This window comes from Oenanthe melanoleuca, chromosome 3, assembly GCF_029582105.1.
Source record: "Oenanthe melanoleuca isolate GR-GAL-2019-014 chromosome 3, OMel1.0, whole genome shotgun sequence".
In the NCBI taxonomy this organism is placed as follows: domain Eukaryota; kingdom Metazoa; phylum Chordata; class Aves; order Passeriformes; family Muscicapidae; genus Oenanthe; species Oenanthe melanoleuca.
This window is the reverse complement of record NC_079336.1, coordinates 18,791,867-18,810,840: the sequence shown is the minus strand read 5'-3', so window position 1 is coordinate 18,810,840 and position 18,974 is coordinate 18,791,867. Positions and strand designations below refer to the sequence as shown.

Genomic DNA, 18,974 nt, shown 5'->3' with positions numbered 1-18,974 from the left:
GTATATAGACTATTTTCAGAAGAAAGCTCTCAAAATTGTCCACTGAAACCTTTCAAAATAATTTGAAACAAATTTTCAGTGGTTCCACACTTTTGATCTTGTACAAAAGAAGAACAAGAGCCATTAATATTCAGGACTGCATGAAAGTCTGTGGTAATTTCTTTTTCTAAGATGAAGATTTTATTTTTTTTATTATTCTAAGATAAAAGCTTCAATTTTTTGGGTAGTGTGATGTATTTCATATCAATAACCCCATGATTAGTTAGCATTTGAGGGGTATATGAATACTGTGAAGAGTTTATCAACTCATCCTTTCTCTTGGCTTACTGCCTAATTGGGAATATGACTTTGATCAACTTCCAGTTCAGCAGGCTTTGGTGCTTCTATTATGTAAACACACATGAAAATAGCTATACATATTGCAATGATTATTAAACCATTACTGTCTGCAAACTCCAGCAATGTCTGTGTTGTGATATTCATTTTCATTGCTAACCAGACCGTACTAGGGGAAATCCACTGTTTTGCAACTGGTGTGTTGGTTCTTCTTTCAGAGTGATAAAACTCTCTTAGGAAAGACACTGAGGAACTAAGAAGAGAAATTGCTCCTAATGAGAGAATCATGCAACTGAATGGAAAGAGAGATGATAAAAGGACAAAATCTTCATTTAATGGTTTAAAACATTAGTCATGTTTTAAAATTATTTATGTGTCTGCCTTTCTTTTTCCTCATTCTTCTATTCATTCACACTGCCCACCAAAAAGTGATCAGTATTTCTAATTCTGGAGAAGATAAGAGTCCATATGGAGCTCTGTTTTACATTCAGGATGTTGTATTTTTAAATGTTACCAACTTTTTATTTGTAGACTGATCAACAATTGGATGAGAGATGCATGTTGACAAATAGGTCTGCCAACCCCCTCTCCCAAAACAAAAGTCAATAAAAGAAATGTTGATGTATTTCATAATTCTGTTGTGTACCTGTGCTTTTTAGAATCATGAGTCTTTATCAAAAAAGAGACTGAAAGGCTTTGTCATTGTTAAATGCATTCTTACTGATTTCTTTTAAAGTTAGGTTCAAATCCATACAATCATTGGGAGGTACTTTACCTCCAGCACTGCTGATATTGAAGAATTGAAAGAACAGTGAGAGTCTACTCTGAAATCTCAGTATCCAGTGCATGTTGAGTCTGTATTTTAAAATATTGTATTTATAATCAGGAATCCCAAAAATTTCTCAAAATTTTGAATTACTAACTGCAGGAGACACGTTGCCAATAAGGGATGGGTGCTCGTGTGGTGTTTCTGCAGAGCTGGACTGCCAGGCATGTCTGAAGTTGGCCTTTCTGAATCAGTTCCTGTGTTCTTAGGAAAAGCTTGGCTCTACATTGAGTTCAGGCAACAGAATGGGAGCTCTTTCCTTTTAGAATCACAGAAATTTCTCACTGTTAATGTCTTTAATGAGGTCTGTGATTGTGTAATTTAATTGCCCAAGTACAGATTTAGATACTAGCAGGATTATGAAAATGTTGGCTTTGTTTTGACTTGCATCTGTTTTCTTCACTGGAGCTGTCAGACATTTCTTGACATCTCCTAGAATGTGAACTGCTTTTGTTGCAAATCTATTGTTGGTTTGTGTTTGTGCCTTGTCAAGCACTTGGGGATGCAGGGTCTGAAGGCAGCCCTGGGCTGGTGCAGGGAGCACCATCCTCAGCTTTGGGTGCATTCTGGGCTGTGTGGGTGCAGTTCCCTACCACAAGCCTGGTGCAAAGTGGGTGGCTTCCTGATGGATTCACACAAATATTGAAAGTTGTCCCAGTTACATGTTTTGCCCTTCACAGCTTTTAATCTTTGCCAGTTTGTCAGTTTTTCTTCCTCAGAACACACTTGGTTTTAACAAGCCAGTAAAATATAAATGCCAATCCTGTATTGTATCTTCAAAACTAACCAGTTCAAGGGACTTCTGAAAAAGAGTTAACTGTATATCAAAAAGAAAAGAGCCCTTAGGTCTGAAGAGATGATGAAAGGACATGAAAAGCTATCAAAAAGCCATAGCTTTATTTTTATTAGATAATAATAAGAGATATTACAGTCCTTTTCAAGAACCTATTATTATTGCAAAACTTTATTTTAATAATAAAACAGACCATTATTCCCTCTATACCAATTCTCCTATGACATAATATCACATATCTCTGGTAAAAATGTTTTTTGCATTCCTTTGATCATCAATTCCCTTTTAAACTGTCTCCTCTCAACTCCTTCTTTGATCACCTTTGACAGACTACTAGAGTCTGGAGGACTAGTGCATGTAGAAGAGCAAGAAAAATCTCTGGATACAAAACATATTTATAAGAAATATGACTTAGACACGTCTCCAAAGCAGAATCAGGATAAAAGACATAAAAGCTGGTGCAAGGAACTGGCAGAAGCAAGAAAAATTGTCTCGTGTCTCTCTGGTGCTGCAATTCATTGTTTGCCTTAGGGTTTCAGAAAGCAGCAGCTGCCTGAACCTTGATGGCTAGAAATCAATAATATAGATTTCATCTGCAAACAAGTGCAATCTCTGCCCCTTTGTGGGAGGAGCAGCCAGTACCTCAAACATGAGGCATGACTTCCAGGTACACCCACACTGCCCAGGGAAGTGTCATGTAACCCTGCAAGCAGCTTTATTTTCATAAGCAGAATGAAAAATCGAAGGGCCAGATATGAGGGGGAAGACTGCTGGGGACAAATTTGGGAGCATAGTGTAAAATGATTACTTCTAAACAGATTATGAAAAGCATGCAAGCAAGATTCTAAAAAGACTGTAATTTCTTAGGAAAGACAGCTGAGCTAGCAACAGGTCATAGGCTTTGTTTTAAAATATGTTATTTATTTCTATTTCCTAGACACTTTTATTATTCCTTCCTTCCTTCCTTCCTTCCTTCCTTCCTTCCTTCCTTCCTTCCTTCCTTCCTTCCTTCCTTCCTTCCTTCCTTCCTTCCTTCCTTCCTTCCTTCCTTCCTTCCTTCCTTCCCTTCCTTCCCTGTTTTTCCTTTACAATTCTCTTTCAGAAATAAAAATAGCATCAGCATGTGTTTTTTCAGTTTTGATGGAATTTTCATTTATTTTTGCTTCATTTTTCCACACGGAAATAAAAATTTCTGTGAAAACTTCTTTATTGTGAAACAATCTGAAATGGGTGTTACCAGACTTCCTGGATAATTTAAGTGTGTTTCACGACAGACTTGTTTTTCATAATAGTAGGGATAAAGCAATATTTAGAGTGGGTGCAGAGACCTTTAGAAAAAAGAAAAAGATAGCTAGAAGCAAAATTGCCTTAATTTTCTCTCTGACACAACTGTATTTGTTATATGCAAAATATTTTATCACTGCACACACAAATCACAAGTTTCTGATAGTAACATGACTGAGAAAACTGCAGAGACTCAAGGCATTATTCCAAAGAATCTTTCAGTTAGTTACACATTAACAGCTTCAGTAGTTGTTCATTCACTTATTAAGATATCATCCAAGTTTAGAGTTCAAATGAAAACTTCCTTTTCTGCACTGCACTTTATCTGGAAAAAGTAATGACTCTTTATATTGCACTCAAATGGCCTGGAACATATTTGTCTGACTGGAATACTAATGAATATTAAACTTTAATATTAATAGACTTGAGAAAGTATATGTACATATTGAAATTTTAAGGGGGTACAGTGCCTAGACCAAGTAGTGACTAGTTAGTACAGTTTTGCATTAATGGTATAATGAGAGTTCTCTAAAACTCATGTCAGTAGTTTTGGCCTTTACCTATAACAAAAAATATTGTTCAGCTGAACAATTACTAATCAGTTGTATTCAACTTTTTCATCATCTGCCTCAGGATCAAAAAGAACCCAGCACCCAAAATGAGCCTATTTCTGAATACACCAGATGCTCCGAGCACATCAGATGCTCTGAGCATACTGCTTCCTCTACTATGTATGTTTTGCTTTGACCTAGACTGCTCTTCCTGGCAAAAATATATTCATTTTCAGAGATTTCTAATTTTGTTGGTGCCTAAATTTTTTTTTTTTTTTTTTTTTTTTTTTTTTTTTTTTGGGTGGGAGGTGGGGTGGAGAAGGAGGATATTAATTCAATTCTTCTTGAATTCTTCAATTCAACTCCATTAAAGTCAAGTTCCATTATGAAAATATTTTTGTTGGAAATTTTTTGACCAGCCTTACCATTTAGATATATAGATTTGTGTAAACTAATGATTCACTTCTCCTTCCTCCACTGATTTTCAGAACATTTGCTATTGTTTTGATAAACTGCTCTTTCCTCTTTCATTCTGAAAATAAAAACAAACAGACTCTTGCCTCAATCCTTACCTATGCTTTCCCTGCCTTTCCAGCAACTGCTTCATTTTTTGGCTAAGACACAGTTCTTTTCTGGAATAGGAACACACCACTTGATTTTTCAGATTTGCCTTCTGTGTTGCTCTCTATCATAAAGATAAACCAAATCTCACCACATCCCAGTGTAACCACTTTAACCTGCTGGTTGAGAGACTGAAATAGCCTTCAAAAAAGAGATTTAAGGGAGCAGACAATGAAGAACTTGTTCAAGACAGCCACACTCCACAGAATTTAATTAATATGCCAGACATTAAGTTTAACTAACTTGCCTATTCCTAGATAAGTAAGGACATCTCTTTCACTTGCTCTTGGTGCTAGGGTACCACTGTGGTGTCACATTTCCTGAGCCCACCTATCCTGGGGACACCCAATGTTCTTTGCTTCGTTGGGACTTTCTGCCAATGGCCATGCTGGCTCTGCAGGATTTCTTCCAGAGCACCTCAGTTTTGACAAATTTGGGGTTTACCAAGCTGAAACTTCTTCCAGTCACACCTGGGTGGGAATTTTCAGAAACAGCAGGACAAAACTGACCAAAATGTTTTACCTCAATAATGGACAAAAAAGGAAAAAAAAAAAAAAAGAAAAAGTGATAGATGGTCTCTAAAAATCTCGGTAGGCTCTATCACTTCAGACAAACATTTTCCCAATGGTACAGCTTGTGAGCATCAGATGAGGGTGGGATTGATCTTGTCTGTTTAGCTGACCAAAGGTTAGTAGTCTAGCCTAAATCAGTCACCATTTCCCCCATCAGTCAGCAGTGAGCTGTAGGCAGCTGCAGAAGTGATTCACTCCAGGTCGATCTAGACAGGGTGACTCACTGGCTGCAGATAGGGAAGCTGGGGTGGGCAGTGAGGTGAGCTGCACTGTGTGTCAGCCTGCCCGAGGAGCACAGCACCAGCCTCACTGTAGAATACCTGCAGGCTGCATCAGCTCCTGGAGCAGCCCAGGAGAACACACCTGGACAGTCACAGCAGCTCACAGGACAAGCGCTGGCAGGCTCGGCTGCCAGAGCTGACTCATGTGGCTGAACCCTTGGTACCAGCATCTGTTTGCAAAACTGGCTCTGAGATACTTCTGATAAGGAGAATTATGATTTGGAAAGGTTGTGAGTTCTTTTGAAACATTACACCATTTCAAACAGCTCAAGCTATGCCCCAGTATCTTAGAACTCCCTCTTCTTGGCTGCAGTTTCATGTGGCTCTGTATAGCTGTAACTACTACCAGTAATTGATTATTGCTCAATTAAATACAGTGAGAACCTTAAGCTTGAAAAGCAGAACATTTTATAAAGCTAAAATCTATGACTTCATTAAAATGATTCTCACATCAGCTTACTTTCACTTTAGAAACTCAACAGACTCAAACAGCATAGTGGATCCAACACAGTTAAGAAGGAAGTCAAATAGTTGACATATCTTTCACTTTATTTCTGATTAAATGTTTTGCCTCCTCCACAGAATGGAAAATGCCATCATCACAGCTACATTTTCTTTCTACAGGCTGGGAGCTTTCTAGTTCACTTTACTCCTCATGTTTTAAGAATCCTCCTTGACATGATTTCATTTTCACCTCTTTTTTTAGCTACTGGCTTTTCTCATACTTCTGATGGATTTGTTGCTATGTGGCACAATTCTTTGTGTGAAACACATCCGTTTATGATTGACTATTTTGTGTTTCCATTGCACCATCCCATTTGATGTCACTCAGAACCACCCACGTTTACTTCCTGCTTGGATGGAATTTATCTTTGCTTTACATTTCATCCTTGATCAAAGTGGCAAAGGTATGATCCTGACTGTGCAGAAAACACTGTTGTGTCTCCACACAAACATTTAAGGTTTGTCACAATGAAGAGAAGCACTAGGCTGGGAAGGCTGCAGGAAATGGTCATCAGAGGGCTCTTGATATTGGAATATTTGTCCTGGGCAATGTTTATGCTTTGCAGTGATTCCCAGGATATTATCATGCTACATGTGTACACCTACAACAAAGCACAGCACTTACCCATGACCAGACATTCTACATACCCTGCCTTCCTTGTGCTGCCTCCTCCATTGAACTGTCAATCTGGGTGAAAACCAGCATTTTTGTAGCAAAATGTAAAGTGCAAAATTGGTGTCCTTCTGTTTCTTGTTCACATTCAGTACCTGAACAGTCCTAAATGTTTGGATGGTTTCAATCTGGATCACACCTGTGTTTATAGAAATATGGATTTGCAGCTGGGGAGGATAACTAGCTCCACAGCATTTGACAGCCAGATCTCATTCCAGGGCCACATCTCAACTGAGTGTTTCAGAGCTCCAGACCTTCTCAGCTGTGTCTGCTCAGCTGAGCCCTGTGGCAAGCTGACTTGTGGCAAGCAGAGGGAGGACTGCTGAAGGACAACTGAGCACATGGACAATTGCAGCACTTTTGAATCAATTTTATCTTACAGTTAAAGTAGTACAAATAGATTTAAATCCATGCTTCTAATTAAAGCAACAGTTTCCTGTGCCTCCCAACTGCAGGCAGAATCTGAGTTCCATTCTGTGACGAAACATCTCTTTTGCAATTTACTGCAAAAACTCCTAGATCTTGCCAGCTCTGCTGAATCATTAGATATGTTGCAAATGCCTTTCTTAGGATACTCTGAAGAAAGACAAAAATACATCAAATTATGTAACTTTGGGTGTTGAACATTTCTCCAAATTAGTTTTCCTTGTTTCCAGGCATTTTGCAGGGCATGATTTTTTATTGCATAATATTAATTTTTTACTGAAAAAAATCTTACAGATTATCCTATATAGTGAGATGTAATTAGCAGACTTAAGATTTTTATGTACTCCTGCTTTTGTACAAACATTTTACACATGAAGACTGTTGTTAATATTGGTCTCAGTCCCCAGGTAAAGCAAGATACTAACATAATACAAGCCACACTGATTTATGTTGCAAATAGTTGAAGATCAGGGGAATTTATTTGTGACATCGAATTTTGAGATCAAACATAGGTAAATGGGGATTTTAGACAAAGTGGCCATGCAAGAAAATCGTCCTCTATGACAGTTCATGATAAGACCCTCAGGAACCTGGTGTGATTCTTGGGATTGTCCTGTGCAGGGCCAGGAGTTGGATTTGATGATCCCTGTGGGTCCCTTCCAACTCAGCATATTCTATGATTCTATGATCAGTGGGCAGAGAAGTCCTCTTACCATCCTAACACTTTGTTTCTGCAATTGTTTTAGAGCAATATAAGATGATCTACAAATGTCTCAAACTCTGCAGAAATAAGGTGGTCTTTCTACCAACTGTAGGGTAATAAAATTATACCATCTAAAAAACTGAAAATTTAGGAAAATTGGAGCTTCAGACTATAAGTCTGTTTTAGAATGTTACATTGAAGGTCTGTTCTCAGAAGTTACACAATATTCAGCCTCTTTATTTTAATTGACATCATGGAATTCAATCCTTTTTTTCAATCCTTTTTTACTATTCTCATGTTATCAGAACAGATGGAGGCAGCTCTGCAGATGCTCTTCTTAAACCCAATAGATGCCTGGAGAACCACCTCAATTTGTGTTTGAGGTTGAAGCCAATAGAATAAATCTCTGTTTGGTTGACTGACTCCTGCATGTGATAAAATTCTTCTTAAATTTACTTTCCTGCAGGAAATAATATTGAGTGAAGACATGTTTGCCAGAAATGAGAGGCAAACTTTCCAACAAGCTCAAGAGACGCCCTACTGTCCTGGGTTCCACATAGAACTTCTTCAGTCTTTCCAGTTCTGCAAAGCTTACCCAATTGGCTTTCACTCTCCTAACTTTTTTATTTGGCCCCACCAAACTTCTTAGAAGGTTTAAACTATACTACACCATGAAAAGATTTGTCATTTGGGATTTGATTTTGCAGTAGTTGTGCTCAGAGCTCTTTGAGGACTAAGTGTCACTACAGCTCTGAAAAACTTACCCTCCAGAAGACATAAACCAAGCCAAAGATAATGTTACAAACAGATATCAAAGAAGAAAACAAAGGAAAAATATATGCTAAACTATGCAGGAAGAGCTATATAGATGAAAAAAGACTAGAGAGTTGGTCTCTGATCTTGAAAGTTTCTGCTTAACTACACAACACATTAATTTCTTGACTTTTTGCATGATTAGTTCTCAGTTTCCTTAGGGCAGAATCAGAAAGATTGAGCAGAAGGGTGTAAAACCTAATTGAAAGCATTATTCAGAAAAAAAAAATTTTACAAGAATGAGGATAAATAGAACAGTGCCATGTGTAATGAATGACTGGCACATGAATGAGATCACTGGAAATGCAAACACTGCCAGAGAGGGTGTAAGATCAACTTGGAGCCATGAGTAACTGCGGAAGTGGGCAAGATTTCCTGGTCACCAGAGAGAGAACCAGTGATGCAAGAAGAGGCTGGGCTAAAAGGAAGGAACAGGAACAGCACTCCTCTTTGCATGCCCAGCTGTGCCTGCCTCTCTGTGTATGACTCCACATCTTGGTGCTTGCTGCTTCAGTGCTCTGATGCTGATCAATAACCAACCAATAATCATGGGGTTTTGTGCTGATGATTGCTACCCTCTGGTTCCTCCTACTGCCTATGAAAAAAACATAAAAACTGCTGAGCTCTTGATGATTGAGGCAAACTTTGAAACCCAATCAATCACAGCTCTTAGATATTTTTAATCAACTGCTGAGGCAACTCAAGTCCAGTATAAATGTGCAAGCTAATTTTACAGGATTTCCTGTTCTTTCAGTAACTAGACTGATTCCTGAAGGTGGATATATGCAGCTGACTTCAACCTGGAGGGTTTTTTTTTTCTTTTCTATGATACTGTTAGTTTTTCTGCTACATCACAAATTTTATTGGCAACTATAATTGACCAAAATTCTCAACTCCTTTTGTCATGGAGACCTTGACAGACTGCTGTTGCATCATTGCCTGAAAACGAGCAGAGTAGTCCTATCTAAACTCATTTTATTTCCAAGGATGGGGCATCTACCACCTCTCTCTACAACATTATACTTCAGTGAATTGAAATAGTCCCCTTTGGTACCATGGGATAAAGCCAGGATAAATACAGCCCAATCACAGAACATCCTCATAACTTGAAGGCATCTTTTTGCAGAATGAAGCCAAATCCTGTATTTGGTATTTTCCTGCTCCTGACATAGGCTGTTCTTTGGCAAAAGCTCTTGGAGATACTAAGTACTTTTGCAGTTGTGTGCTCAGAATGCCTCAACATCTACAGTACACCTGAAAAGACCTTTTTTCTGGTTTCTTTCCAACACCTATTTACTACTCAGAGATGAATCAGAAGCAAAGCAGTGGATGGGTAAGCTGTGGACTTTTGAAGGTTGTTTGCACCAGTCAGTCCGAGAGCAGGAGCTTGCCAAGCCTCACTTCTGAAATCCACTGGGCTTCATAAAATATGGGATAAAGGTGTTATCTGAATAATTACTTAAGAGCAATGTTCCTAAATGCTAAGCTGGGCTGTAGCCCAGGGTCATGCTCAGACTATGATGGCTCTGTCCTCTCTAAGGCAGCAAGATAAGCAAGGCTTGCTATGGGAGACTCACCTCCAGAGAAAGGGGGATCCATGGATTCACCCTTTCCAGACCTGCTTCATACCTTGCACTGTGACCCATGTCACAAATGTAACCTTCCGTGTCAGCAATAATAAAGTTGCTCTTGGGTTTTTTGTGGAAGATCCCAATCTATACAGCAAGCATCTTTTAGCTCTACCTAAAGTTGCCTTCAAATGCTATCTGGTGAAACACTTGAGTCTGAGCACATTAGACCATATCTAAATCATAACTATGAAACTGGAGTGCATTGGTTTCTGGTAAAATCTCACTGTATGCAACTATTATTTCTGCTGCTTTCTTCACAAAATAAATACACAGAGATTTTAGCATAATATATTGAATTCTTTCTATGGAAAGAACAGTCAAACAACAGATTCCTTAAAAGATTCTGGAGATAATATATTTCCCAAGTGGAATTTCAAGCTCCCTCCCACTTTGGACATTGGTTGAGATGAATGTGATATTGCCTGCAGCACATTGTAGCTTTTGACAGTGAGCAAGACCAAATAATACTAAATTTGGAAAAAACTCAGTACCCTTCAGGAATAAACTCTATCTTTTCAGCCATATTCTGAAATAAAATATATTAGAATGTTGTAGAACAGCCTTAGCCTCATATAATTCAAATTTACTGATATTGAGAGCTGCTGTTGTGCCACCTCCTTGCAAGATTCCATGCTCTCAGCCAGGGCTCTGGGCATGGTTCAGGGATGCACTGCACTTTCAGATGTTCACAGTCGAGTATCAGCCTCACTCACAAAGAAACTGATTCCTTAATGGGATTTCAGCTTTAAAATAATAGCACTTTAATGGAGACAGCAAAATAAAAGTATACTTTAAAAAAACAAACGTTACCTCTCATAATGGTAGTTTTATTTGTATGCATTCAATAGCACACAGCTTTTTTCACAGGAATATAAACATAACAATGGTGAAACATCCGTATCTCATCTGACCGGTATTCCATTTCAAAGGATTCAAAAGCAGATGCAAGAAACTTCCCAGGACAACCTGCCCCAGAAGAAAGTTTCTGCTTAATCTCCACTATTGTAATGCTTGGCCAATTTCACAAAACACGTAGACTTACATCCTTTAGAAAAGTAATATACTTATAGAAAAATCTCTATTTCTTATAGATTTCTGTACATAATATTTACAGTATATTGCAAAGATTTCAGTCTTATCTCCATATTCCAGGCCATAAACCCCAGACTTTGTACCTTTCTCCTGTTATGCCACATCTGTGCACATTGCCCCTTGTCACAGCACTGGAGAACCATGAAACACTTGGGTGTAAACAGCAATTTGCTCTGCACACTTGCACCCCATTTGGCTATTTTGTTTACATAGTTCTAGTCAAACAAAGTAATTCAATTTATGATTAGCCTTTGTCATCAGCCGCTGTTTTAGGCTCCCCAGACAACTGGAAAACCAACTCCATTGCTACAACTTTTGTTCAAACTGCAACAGCCCCCTTTTCCACAGTTCAACACCAAAGCTGGAAAATTCCATCCCAAAGGATATATTTTACAATCAAATAGTTAAAAAAAAAAAAAAAAAAAAAAAGAGACTGAACTAAAAAATTTTTTTTTTTTTTTTTTTTTTTTTTTTGTGAAAAAAGATAGGTAGTGGCTACCATCAGCAAGTTCTTCTCATTTTGAAGGATATGACTGAAACTCAGCAGAAGAAAGGAAAACCCTTTACATGTAACAGTAACAGGAACTGGACAAACACCAGAGCTCTCATCATTTGGAAAAAGCACTGAATTACCCATTCCCAAAATGTACAGGGACAGAAAGACTGTCATCCTTTTTTGTTCTAACATATAGGAAATGTAAATTATTCGCTTCCCCAGAAGGTACTAAAGGGAATCTATAGCTTATCAGGCAAAGATCTTAGACAGATCCACATCACCACTGAAATAAATGGGAGTGCTTGGCATTCCTACAGAGTTTAAACAGAGAAATTTTGTGGTATCAGTGTGGAAAGTCACCTGAACCCTACTGAACTATCCACAAAGACAAAAAGAGAAATTAAAGAAGTATTCAGAATGGGCCCAGTTCTGATTTCACTAACCTCTGCCATAAACCCTCACCGATTTTCAGAAAGGCTGATGTTCGGTATTTTCAAGCAAATTAAACATAATCCTTCTTAATATTGAAAACTCATGAGCAATATATCTTTCATCTTACTTTTGAAAGCTGTTCAGTGACACAGGAACAAGAAATAGAAGTTTGAAAATGAAAACAAAAAATTTCCTTGGAAACAAAACAAATTAATTCTCTTCTCCTGTTGCAGAGCACTGGATTGTAACTCCAAAGATTTTTCCTGCACTCTGAGCTATCTACAGTCATCCACATTTTCAAAGAAAAGCATTCCTTAGCTGTGATATAGAAATATATATGTGGTACAGCATCTTGCTGGGAGCATGAACAGAACGGATACATCAGATTATGTTTTTGACTAATAAACCTAGACTGTGATCTTTAAAAACCTGCACCTTCAGTGTATAAATCTTATCATATTAGCAGCATCTTGAAGTTTCTGAGAATCATCCTTTTATAATAATGTAACAAATATATATAGAGATTTTTTTATGTAAGAAAATATCCACATATACTACCTTCTCTCTAAGTTTGAAGGAGCTCACATAAACTATGTTTTCCTCCTGCTGAAAAGTGGGTTCAACAATTATTTTATCTGGAATTGTTATCTAGTTATCTTAAGAACTTCAGACATGTAGGCCTTAGTACCTAACACTAGAAACAGAAGACACTGCATTTCCAAACTGGTGCTGTAATTGAGAACTAACCATCCAAGGACTGACAAGCACATTTAAAACCCATGGAAGTGCAGCTCACAGGATATTTAGGTGATGTGGAGGAGCTCTTCAAGGGTAACTCTTCCACTACCATGGCAACACAAACTTTTAACCCCTGCAGGACCAACAGCTGAAGTAAACATTATGCCAGTCAAGCAGCTTTCACAGATGGGTATCACTGAAGATGAAAGGGGAAGTGGCTTTGGCTTTTTTTAAATTTTTTTTTTTTAAATTGCTTTGTGGTTTTCTAATGTCCATGTAGAAATGCTTTGATTTTCTAGCAAACAATGACAGCTTGGGGTGTTTGAGGCACAGCCAGCAAATTCCATGAGTGACTGCAGAGGCCCCATTCACCACACTAATGACCCAAGTATCACCTTTTACAACGTGTTTAGCTCAGGCAGCCCAAATGAAGCATTTTACTGATGATACTGAGTAAGGTGCTGCCTGCACTGGGTGTCACCAGGACATTCCCTGGCCGGGCTGTGCCCTGACATGCCTCCTTGCCTTGCAGGGCAGCGATGCTGCCTTGCACAGCCAGACCCACCCTCGGGAAGTGTGGCTTTACAGAGCCTGGAACACGTCACATAGCTCCCTAATGCCATTCTGCAAGAGCCTGCTCACTCACTGCCTAAAACTAAAGGTGTTACACCACAACTGCCAAACCTTGCAGTGCTTGCCATGCCAGAGTCAGGCACACACTGCAAACAATTTGTACTGTTCTGCAAGGCAGAAACAATGCAAAACCTCCCTCAATACCTGTTTCTTGGAACCATGCTCCTGGAAGGATTTGGTGCTATTTTTATCAGTGGCTGAGCAAGCTTCATGACAAACTAGCAAGAGCAAACAGGATGGATACAATTTGGCTTGCATGCTCTCAGAGAGAGGTTTGGCAGGGGTTTAGCTTACAACGTTTGCCAAGTATCTCAGACAAGGATGCCACAGTTAGTCCTCACCAGCAAAGCAAATGATGGTGAATGATGTCAGGATGAGCTCTGATCAAACTGCCTTGGTAAGGCAGAGCCTTTGAGCATCCAGGTGAAGTCAGTCTGCAAGGGAACACCTGATCCAGAAATCATTGCCACCTCATTCCCACTTTCTCTCCCCATCACTGTTGACAAATTCATTGCTGGAGAGAGATGGATGCACAAAACAGACTTTCTGTCACAGCCTGGAATGACACCCTGAGGCAGTGAGCTGATGTTGAATATTATTGTGGACGGCAGCTGCTGTCAAGCTTCACTTTTCCAGGGGCTTTGCTTCCTGCTGTCTTGCTGTGCACAGTTCACAATCTCCACTTTTCATTGCAGTCTTGGACACTCTTGGGCTTAACAAAACTGAGGCTTCCAGGGGATGGGGGTGAAGGTAGGAAGGAATAACAAAATACTAAACTTGGACAAAGTACACATAAGCCAGATGAAGGAACAGTTTCTTCCTGCGTCTGGTTTTGTTCAACTTCCAAGTCAACAATTCTGAAGAAAGAAGAAAAATAGTGTCAATTGTTATTTATCACATCAGACAAGCATAAGGTGATACTCTAAAACTTTCTTTCACCTGCCTACAGCTACTGCCGACATAGTAAATTACCCTCCCTGGAGATTTCCACTTGAATAATGCCCACCCATTTAAGAATTATGAGAAACTCAAGGCTGAATAATCCTGATTCAGCTCAGGAAGAAGGATGCAGAGTGAACCCTCTTCCTAGAATCAAGCAGAACTGACAGTGAGAGGAACTGAACTGCAGAGGTGAACCCAGGCAGCTTTCTACCAAGAAACAGCAATCACCATCTTGCCAAGGACCTCAATTTTCTGAAGCTCACAACCCACAGTCTGCAATCACCTCTCTGATGAAACACACTAAAAACCTGATCCATCAAACAGCTCTTTTATTTACATGGTGCTCCACCAGGTCCCAAAGAGCTCATGAAAAATTAAACAGAGAACATAAAATATGAATGGAATGATCGCTGGCCCATAAAAGCTCTGCAGTCCTTGAAAGATGTTTTATACATAAAGAATGTTGGGATTTCAGAAATGAGGTTTCTGGCTTATTGTCCAAAAAAGATGCAACAATTTTCAAGTCCCTGTAGGAAACCAGGAACTTCTAAGGATGTGTACACCAGGAAGAGTACATTGCTTTCCAGCAGAGTCCACTGCTCTTTAATAAGCAAACTAGACAGAGCCAAATACTGGGATATTGTGAAAACATACAGATATCCAACTCGATGCTGTATTATCAGATAAAGCATAGAACTGAATGAAAATTTAGACCAGAACTACAAGACTCACCTTGCAATCACATGGTGTTAACAACTCTCCTTAAATTCTGTCCAGTAAATGTAGTATTTAACTTATGGTAACTCTTGATGACCCTTGTCCTTTATTCTGGGTGCTATGTACAGGTATTTTTAGCTGACCTTTCTGAACTTCCCACTTCTGTGGCCTAAATGATAAGTATGCTCTCAGTTTTCAGAAACTACCTACAGATGAGATCCAACAGCTGTGAGTCAGCCCTAGTATTCTAAAAATTAGGTTTATAAATAAGGACCCTCTGAATTAGTCTTTCCTAGGCTGTCAAAAACTTTGGTGCCAAAGGAAATTGCTACCAGAGCAAAGTACTCCCTTATTCTAGGTATTGAAGTTATTGCAGAATGAACATAGGATCACTTGAATAAACTTGCTGTTTATTTCATGGAGATCTTTTCACCACCTTGTTAGGATGTGTACTACCATTTTATCTTATATGGTAAGAATAAAAAAGCCCCTGACCAAGCCCATGTGTGGTTACACTGGTTCAGCTCCTGGTACTTCCCACGCTCCTGCCCTTGCCTTTGCCCTGGTGCAGCACCTCCTCTGCAGACTGCATGCTCCCCGAGGTGATCACCACATCTCCTGCCCCAGCTGCAGCACTGGACACGCTCAGCACCCTGCAAATGGATGGGGAAAGGACCAGCTGGTCCCTCTGGTGCCAGCTCTGTGGTGATGACCTGGACCCTGCCCCCACCAGGGGCATTCAGGAGCAAACAGGCTTTTATTTGGTTGTTTTCCTTGTGTGGTTCATGCTTGCTGGAATCTGCCTCCCATCCTCTTGTTTAGCAAGGCTGGCAGCTGCAAGACAAAACCACCACCCTCCCATTTTATTTTGTGTATCTCCCTGGCCTTTTATCACAGAATGATGAGCAAGGAGAAATGATTAGTTCAGGAGAGCCCTTTCTTCTCTTTAACATTATTTGGGAAAGGATTTGTTACATAACGACACTTCTTTTAAATTGTCAGCCAGATACCTGAGAACATTCTTATCAGCATGGCCTTGAAAAGTGTTTGTAAAATGCCTCTCTCCCTGTCTTCCTCCTCTTGCAGGAAGAAAACAGACTTTTGAGAAAAATTCTAATTCTAAAGGTGAGCCGAATTTCACATCATTAAAACCAGTTTCAAGTAAATGGATTTTTGCCTTTATATGGATTAAAGGAATTTAGAATGATAGCCTCACATCCACACAGGCATGAGACCCACATGCTGCATCAACAGCTGCATCTACACCAAGTGATGTTCTTCTCACGCACCAATTACGAACTGTCAGAAAATATACATGTAATCCTTCATATCAAGACCTACTCATGCAATTTTTAAATACCTCATGGTAAGCTGCAGTACTTATCCTAGGGGCTTTATGTACTGGAAGGAGAAAAACCATTATCTCATATATTATCAACACCACAGGCTCCATGAATATAGCTCTTTTTCAGGAGATCACACGCAAAATAAACACCACTTTTATTAAACCCAGGACACTGGCTTTTACCAGAGCTAAGTTTGTTCTGGTTCTGTCTGAGAAGGAATTAATTCCTAAGCCTAGATCCACACTTTTGTGTTAATTTCTTTAGCTTAAAACAGTGGAGTACTCCTCTGATCAAGGCAAACCGCACAACTCATTCCCAACTACCAGCACCAAACCACACAGCAAAACCCACGGCAGAGGAAAAACCAAACTCTGAAATGCTATGAGGTCACCTGGAACAACCTTTTATGGTCCCAACAGAAAGCCATGGAGGAAATAAGAACGTTAGCAGGGCATTGATTCCATTTTGCTTTCCTGATACTTGGGGGTGCCAAGGGGAAGGAGAGAGAGTGAAGGAAAGTAAAGAGGGGAAAACTGTAGCAGTGTAGTGTAAATACAGTGCACTCCTGATGAGTATTAGTTTCAGCAGTACAGTATAAATACAGTGTGCTCCTAATTAGTAGTAGACTGTTCAGTCTGTTATCCAAATAACTGTAACTAAAGGTTGAATACTTTTCTAAGGTTTTTTCCTAGCATTTAATATAGGAGAAATTAAAAGAAATAGAATACTTGCAAAGCAGGGATCTGCAAAGTGCAGGCATCCTCCACAGACACTGACTCCTTAATTTCCTCGAGGGGGGTCTGATCTAAACCTGGCAAGCTGCAAGCATTTACTTGTTTGTATTTTGGTTTTTGTAATAACACAGATTTCTGCATTGCAAAAAAGCCATACTTGGAACATGCGGCAAACAAAATATATTTTCCTTCAGCCCTTCCTGAAAAGACTAATATAAACCACGAGAAGTGAACTGCTCTCTAAAACGGAAAGAGAAACCCGAATTGCCAGGGCAAGGCTTTGCACACACCTTGGGTTCAGCAGGCTCCAAGGCATGCTGAATGAAGTCATCACGCCAGTTCCTGCATCACCGTGTTGCTCTCCTTGGCTTTCTTACACGTGTACAGCCATTTGATGATGCGAGCGTTGCGCTCCACCACGGAGGTGCTGCTGGGCACCTGCTCGCTGAGCTCGTCCTCCAGCAGCCCCTCGTCGCCGCTGTGCCGCGTGAACTCGCTCTCCGACGTGGCCACGCTGATGCTGCGGATCTTGAAGGACACGTTGTCAGACACCACCGAGAAGTTCTCTCTCCCAAGGTCCTCAATGACCTCCTGCTCCAGGCCACAGTACTTGAAAAAAGTGTCAAACTCAGCAAAGGACTTGGAGTAGCGAGAGCTGATGTCTGACTGGGAGCGATGGAGCCCTCTCCTCTTCACCTCCTTGACCTCCTCAGGAGGTGCGCTCAGTTTCGAGGGTCTCTCGTGCTCCTTCGTACACAGCGCAGCCCCTTCAGCGCTCACAGGGACAGCCTGCACCGCTCCATGGTCGCTCGGCTCACGGTCACCACCCTCGGCCGAGAGAGGCTCGCTGCCCTCGGTGGCTGCGATGTCCTCCATGACTCTGGGCAACTCAGGGGGAGCCAGCTGCTTCTCCTTTATGGACCCATTGAAGATCCTCCTCACCAAGCTCCCCCGCGGGCTCTCCTGGCTCTGACCTCTGCCAAGCTCGCATTTCTGGCGGTAGATCACCAGGGAATCGGGCCGCACCTGGCGGCGAGTGCTGCGGCGGGCGGTGGGGGGGCCGTGCTGCAGGGGGGCCCGGCAGGCGCTGCCGGCCCTGCCCGGCTCCAGCGGCCTGGCGCCCGCGGCCCGGGCCCTGCTCCCCGCGGAGCAGCTCTCGCTGCTGCTCTCCGAGGCCGAGCTGAGCGCGATGACGGGCTCCTGCCTGCGGCTGATCACCTGCTGGCTCTTCACGTACTTGGCCTTATCGGCGGCCAGTCTCTCCACGGCACTCTTCCTGCCCGGCTTGCCGGCCTCCAGCTGCCTGCGGAGGTACTCGGGCCCCTTGTTGAGGAGCCGCAGGGGCAGCGAGGAGTGCAGGTCGGAGATGGCGTGCATTCCCACGGCCCGGGAGAGTTCAGCTGGCATAGCAATCCCAGGGACGCGGATCCTGCTTCAGTCCCGACAGGGAAGTGGGATAAGAAGAAAACAAAACCAAAAGGTTAAAAAGGAAAATCGCGGTGTAGGGCAGCGCGGGCGCTCCGAGGGCCGCGCTCCCCGCTCCCCGCACCGTCGGGGCGCAGCGCGTCCCGCCCGCCCGGGCAGGCACAGCCAATCCCGGCCGGCAGGAGGGAGGGAGGCAGGGCAGGGAGGGCAGGGAAGGAGCGCAGGGAAGGAGGCAGGGAGGGCAGGGAAGGAGGCAGATCCGCCCGGGGCTGGCGGGCAGCGCCCGGCCCCGCCGCTGCCCGCTGCCGCCGGCCGGGGCTCCGGGGGAGCCTGTCCCGCACCGCGGCAGCCGGAGGGTTCGCTCCGACAGGAACATCTCCCCCGGGCCGCCTCCTGGGCACGGGC

At 41.6% G+C, this 18,974-nt stretch overlaps 1 protein-coding gene across 1 annotated transcript; it reads right to left on the bottom strand.

Annotated features, from left to right (window-relative positions):
* Positions 1 to 10,820: 10,820 nt before the first annotated feature.
* Positions 10,821 to 18,703, bottom strand: FAM110C (family with sequence similarity 110 member C). The gene is given in 4 exon segments (XM_056487848.1): positions 10,821 to 14,262; positions 17,435 to 18,201; positions 18,203 to 18,279; positions 18,363 to 18,703. Coding segments are annotated over 3 exon segments (993 nt in total). The 5' UTR covers positions 18,552 to 18,703; the 3' UTR covers positions 10,821 to 14,262; positions 17,435 to 17,474.
* Between the last annotated feature and the right edge of the window lie 271 nt (positions 18,704 to 18,974).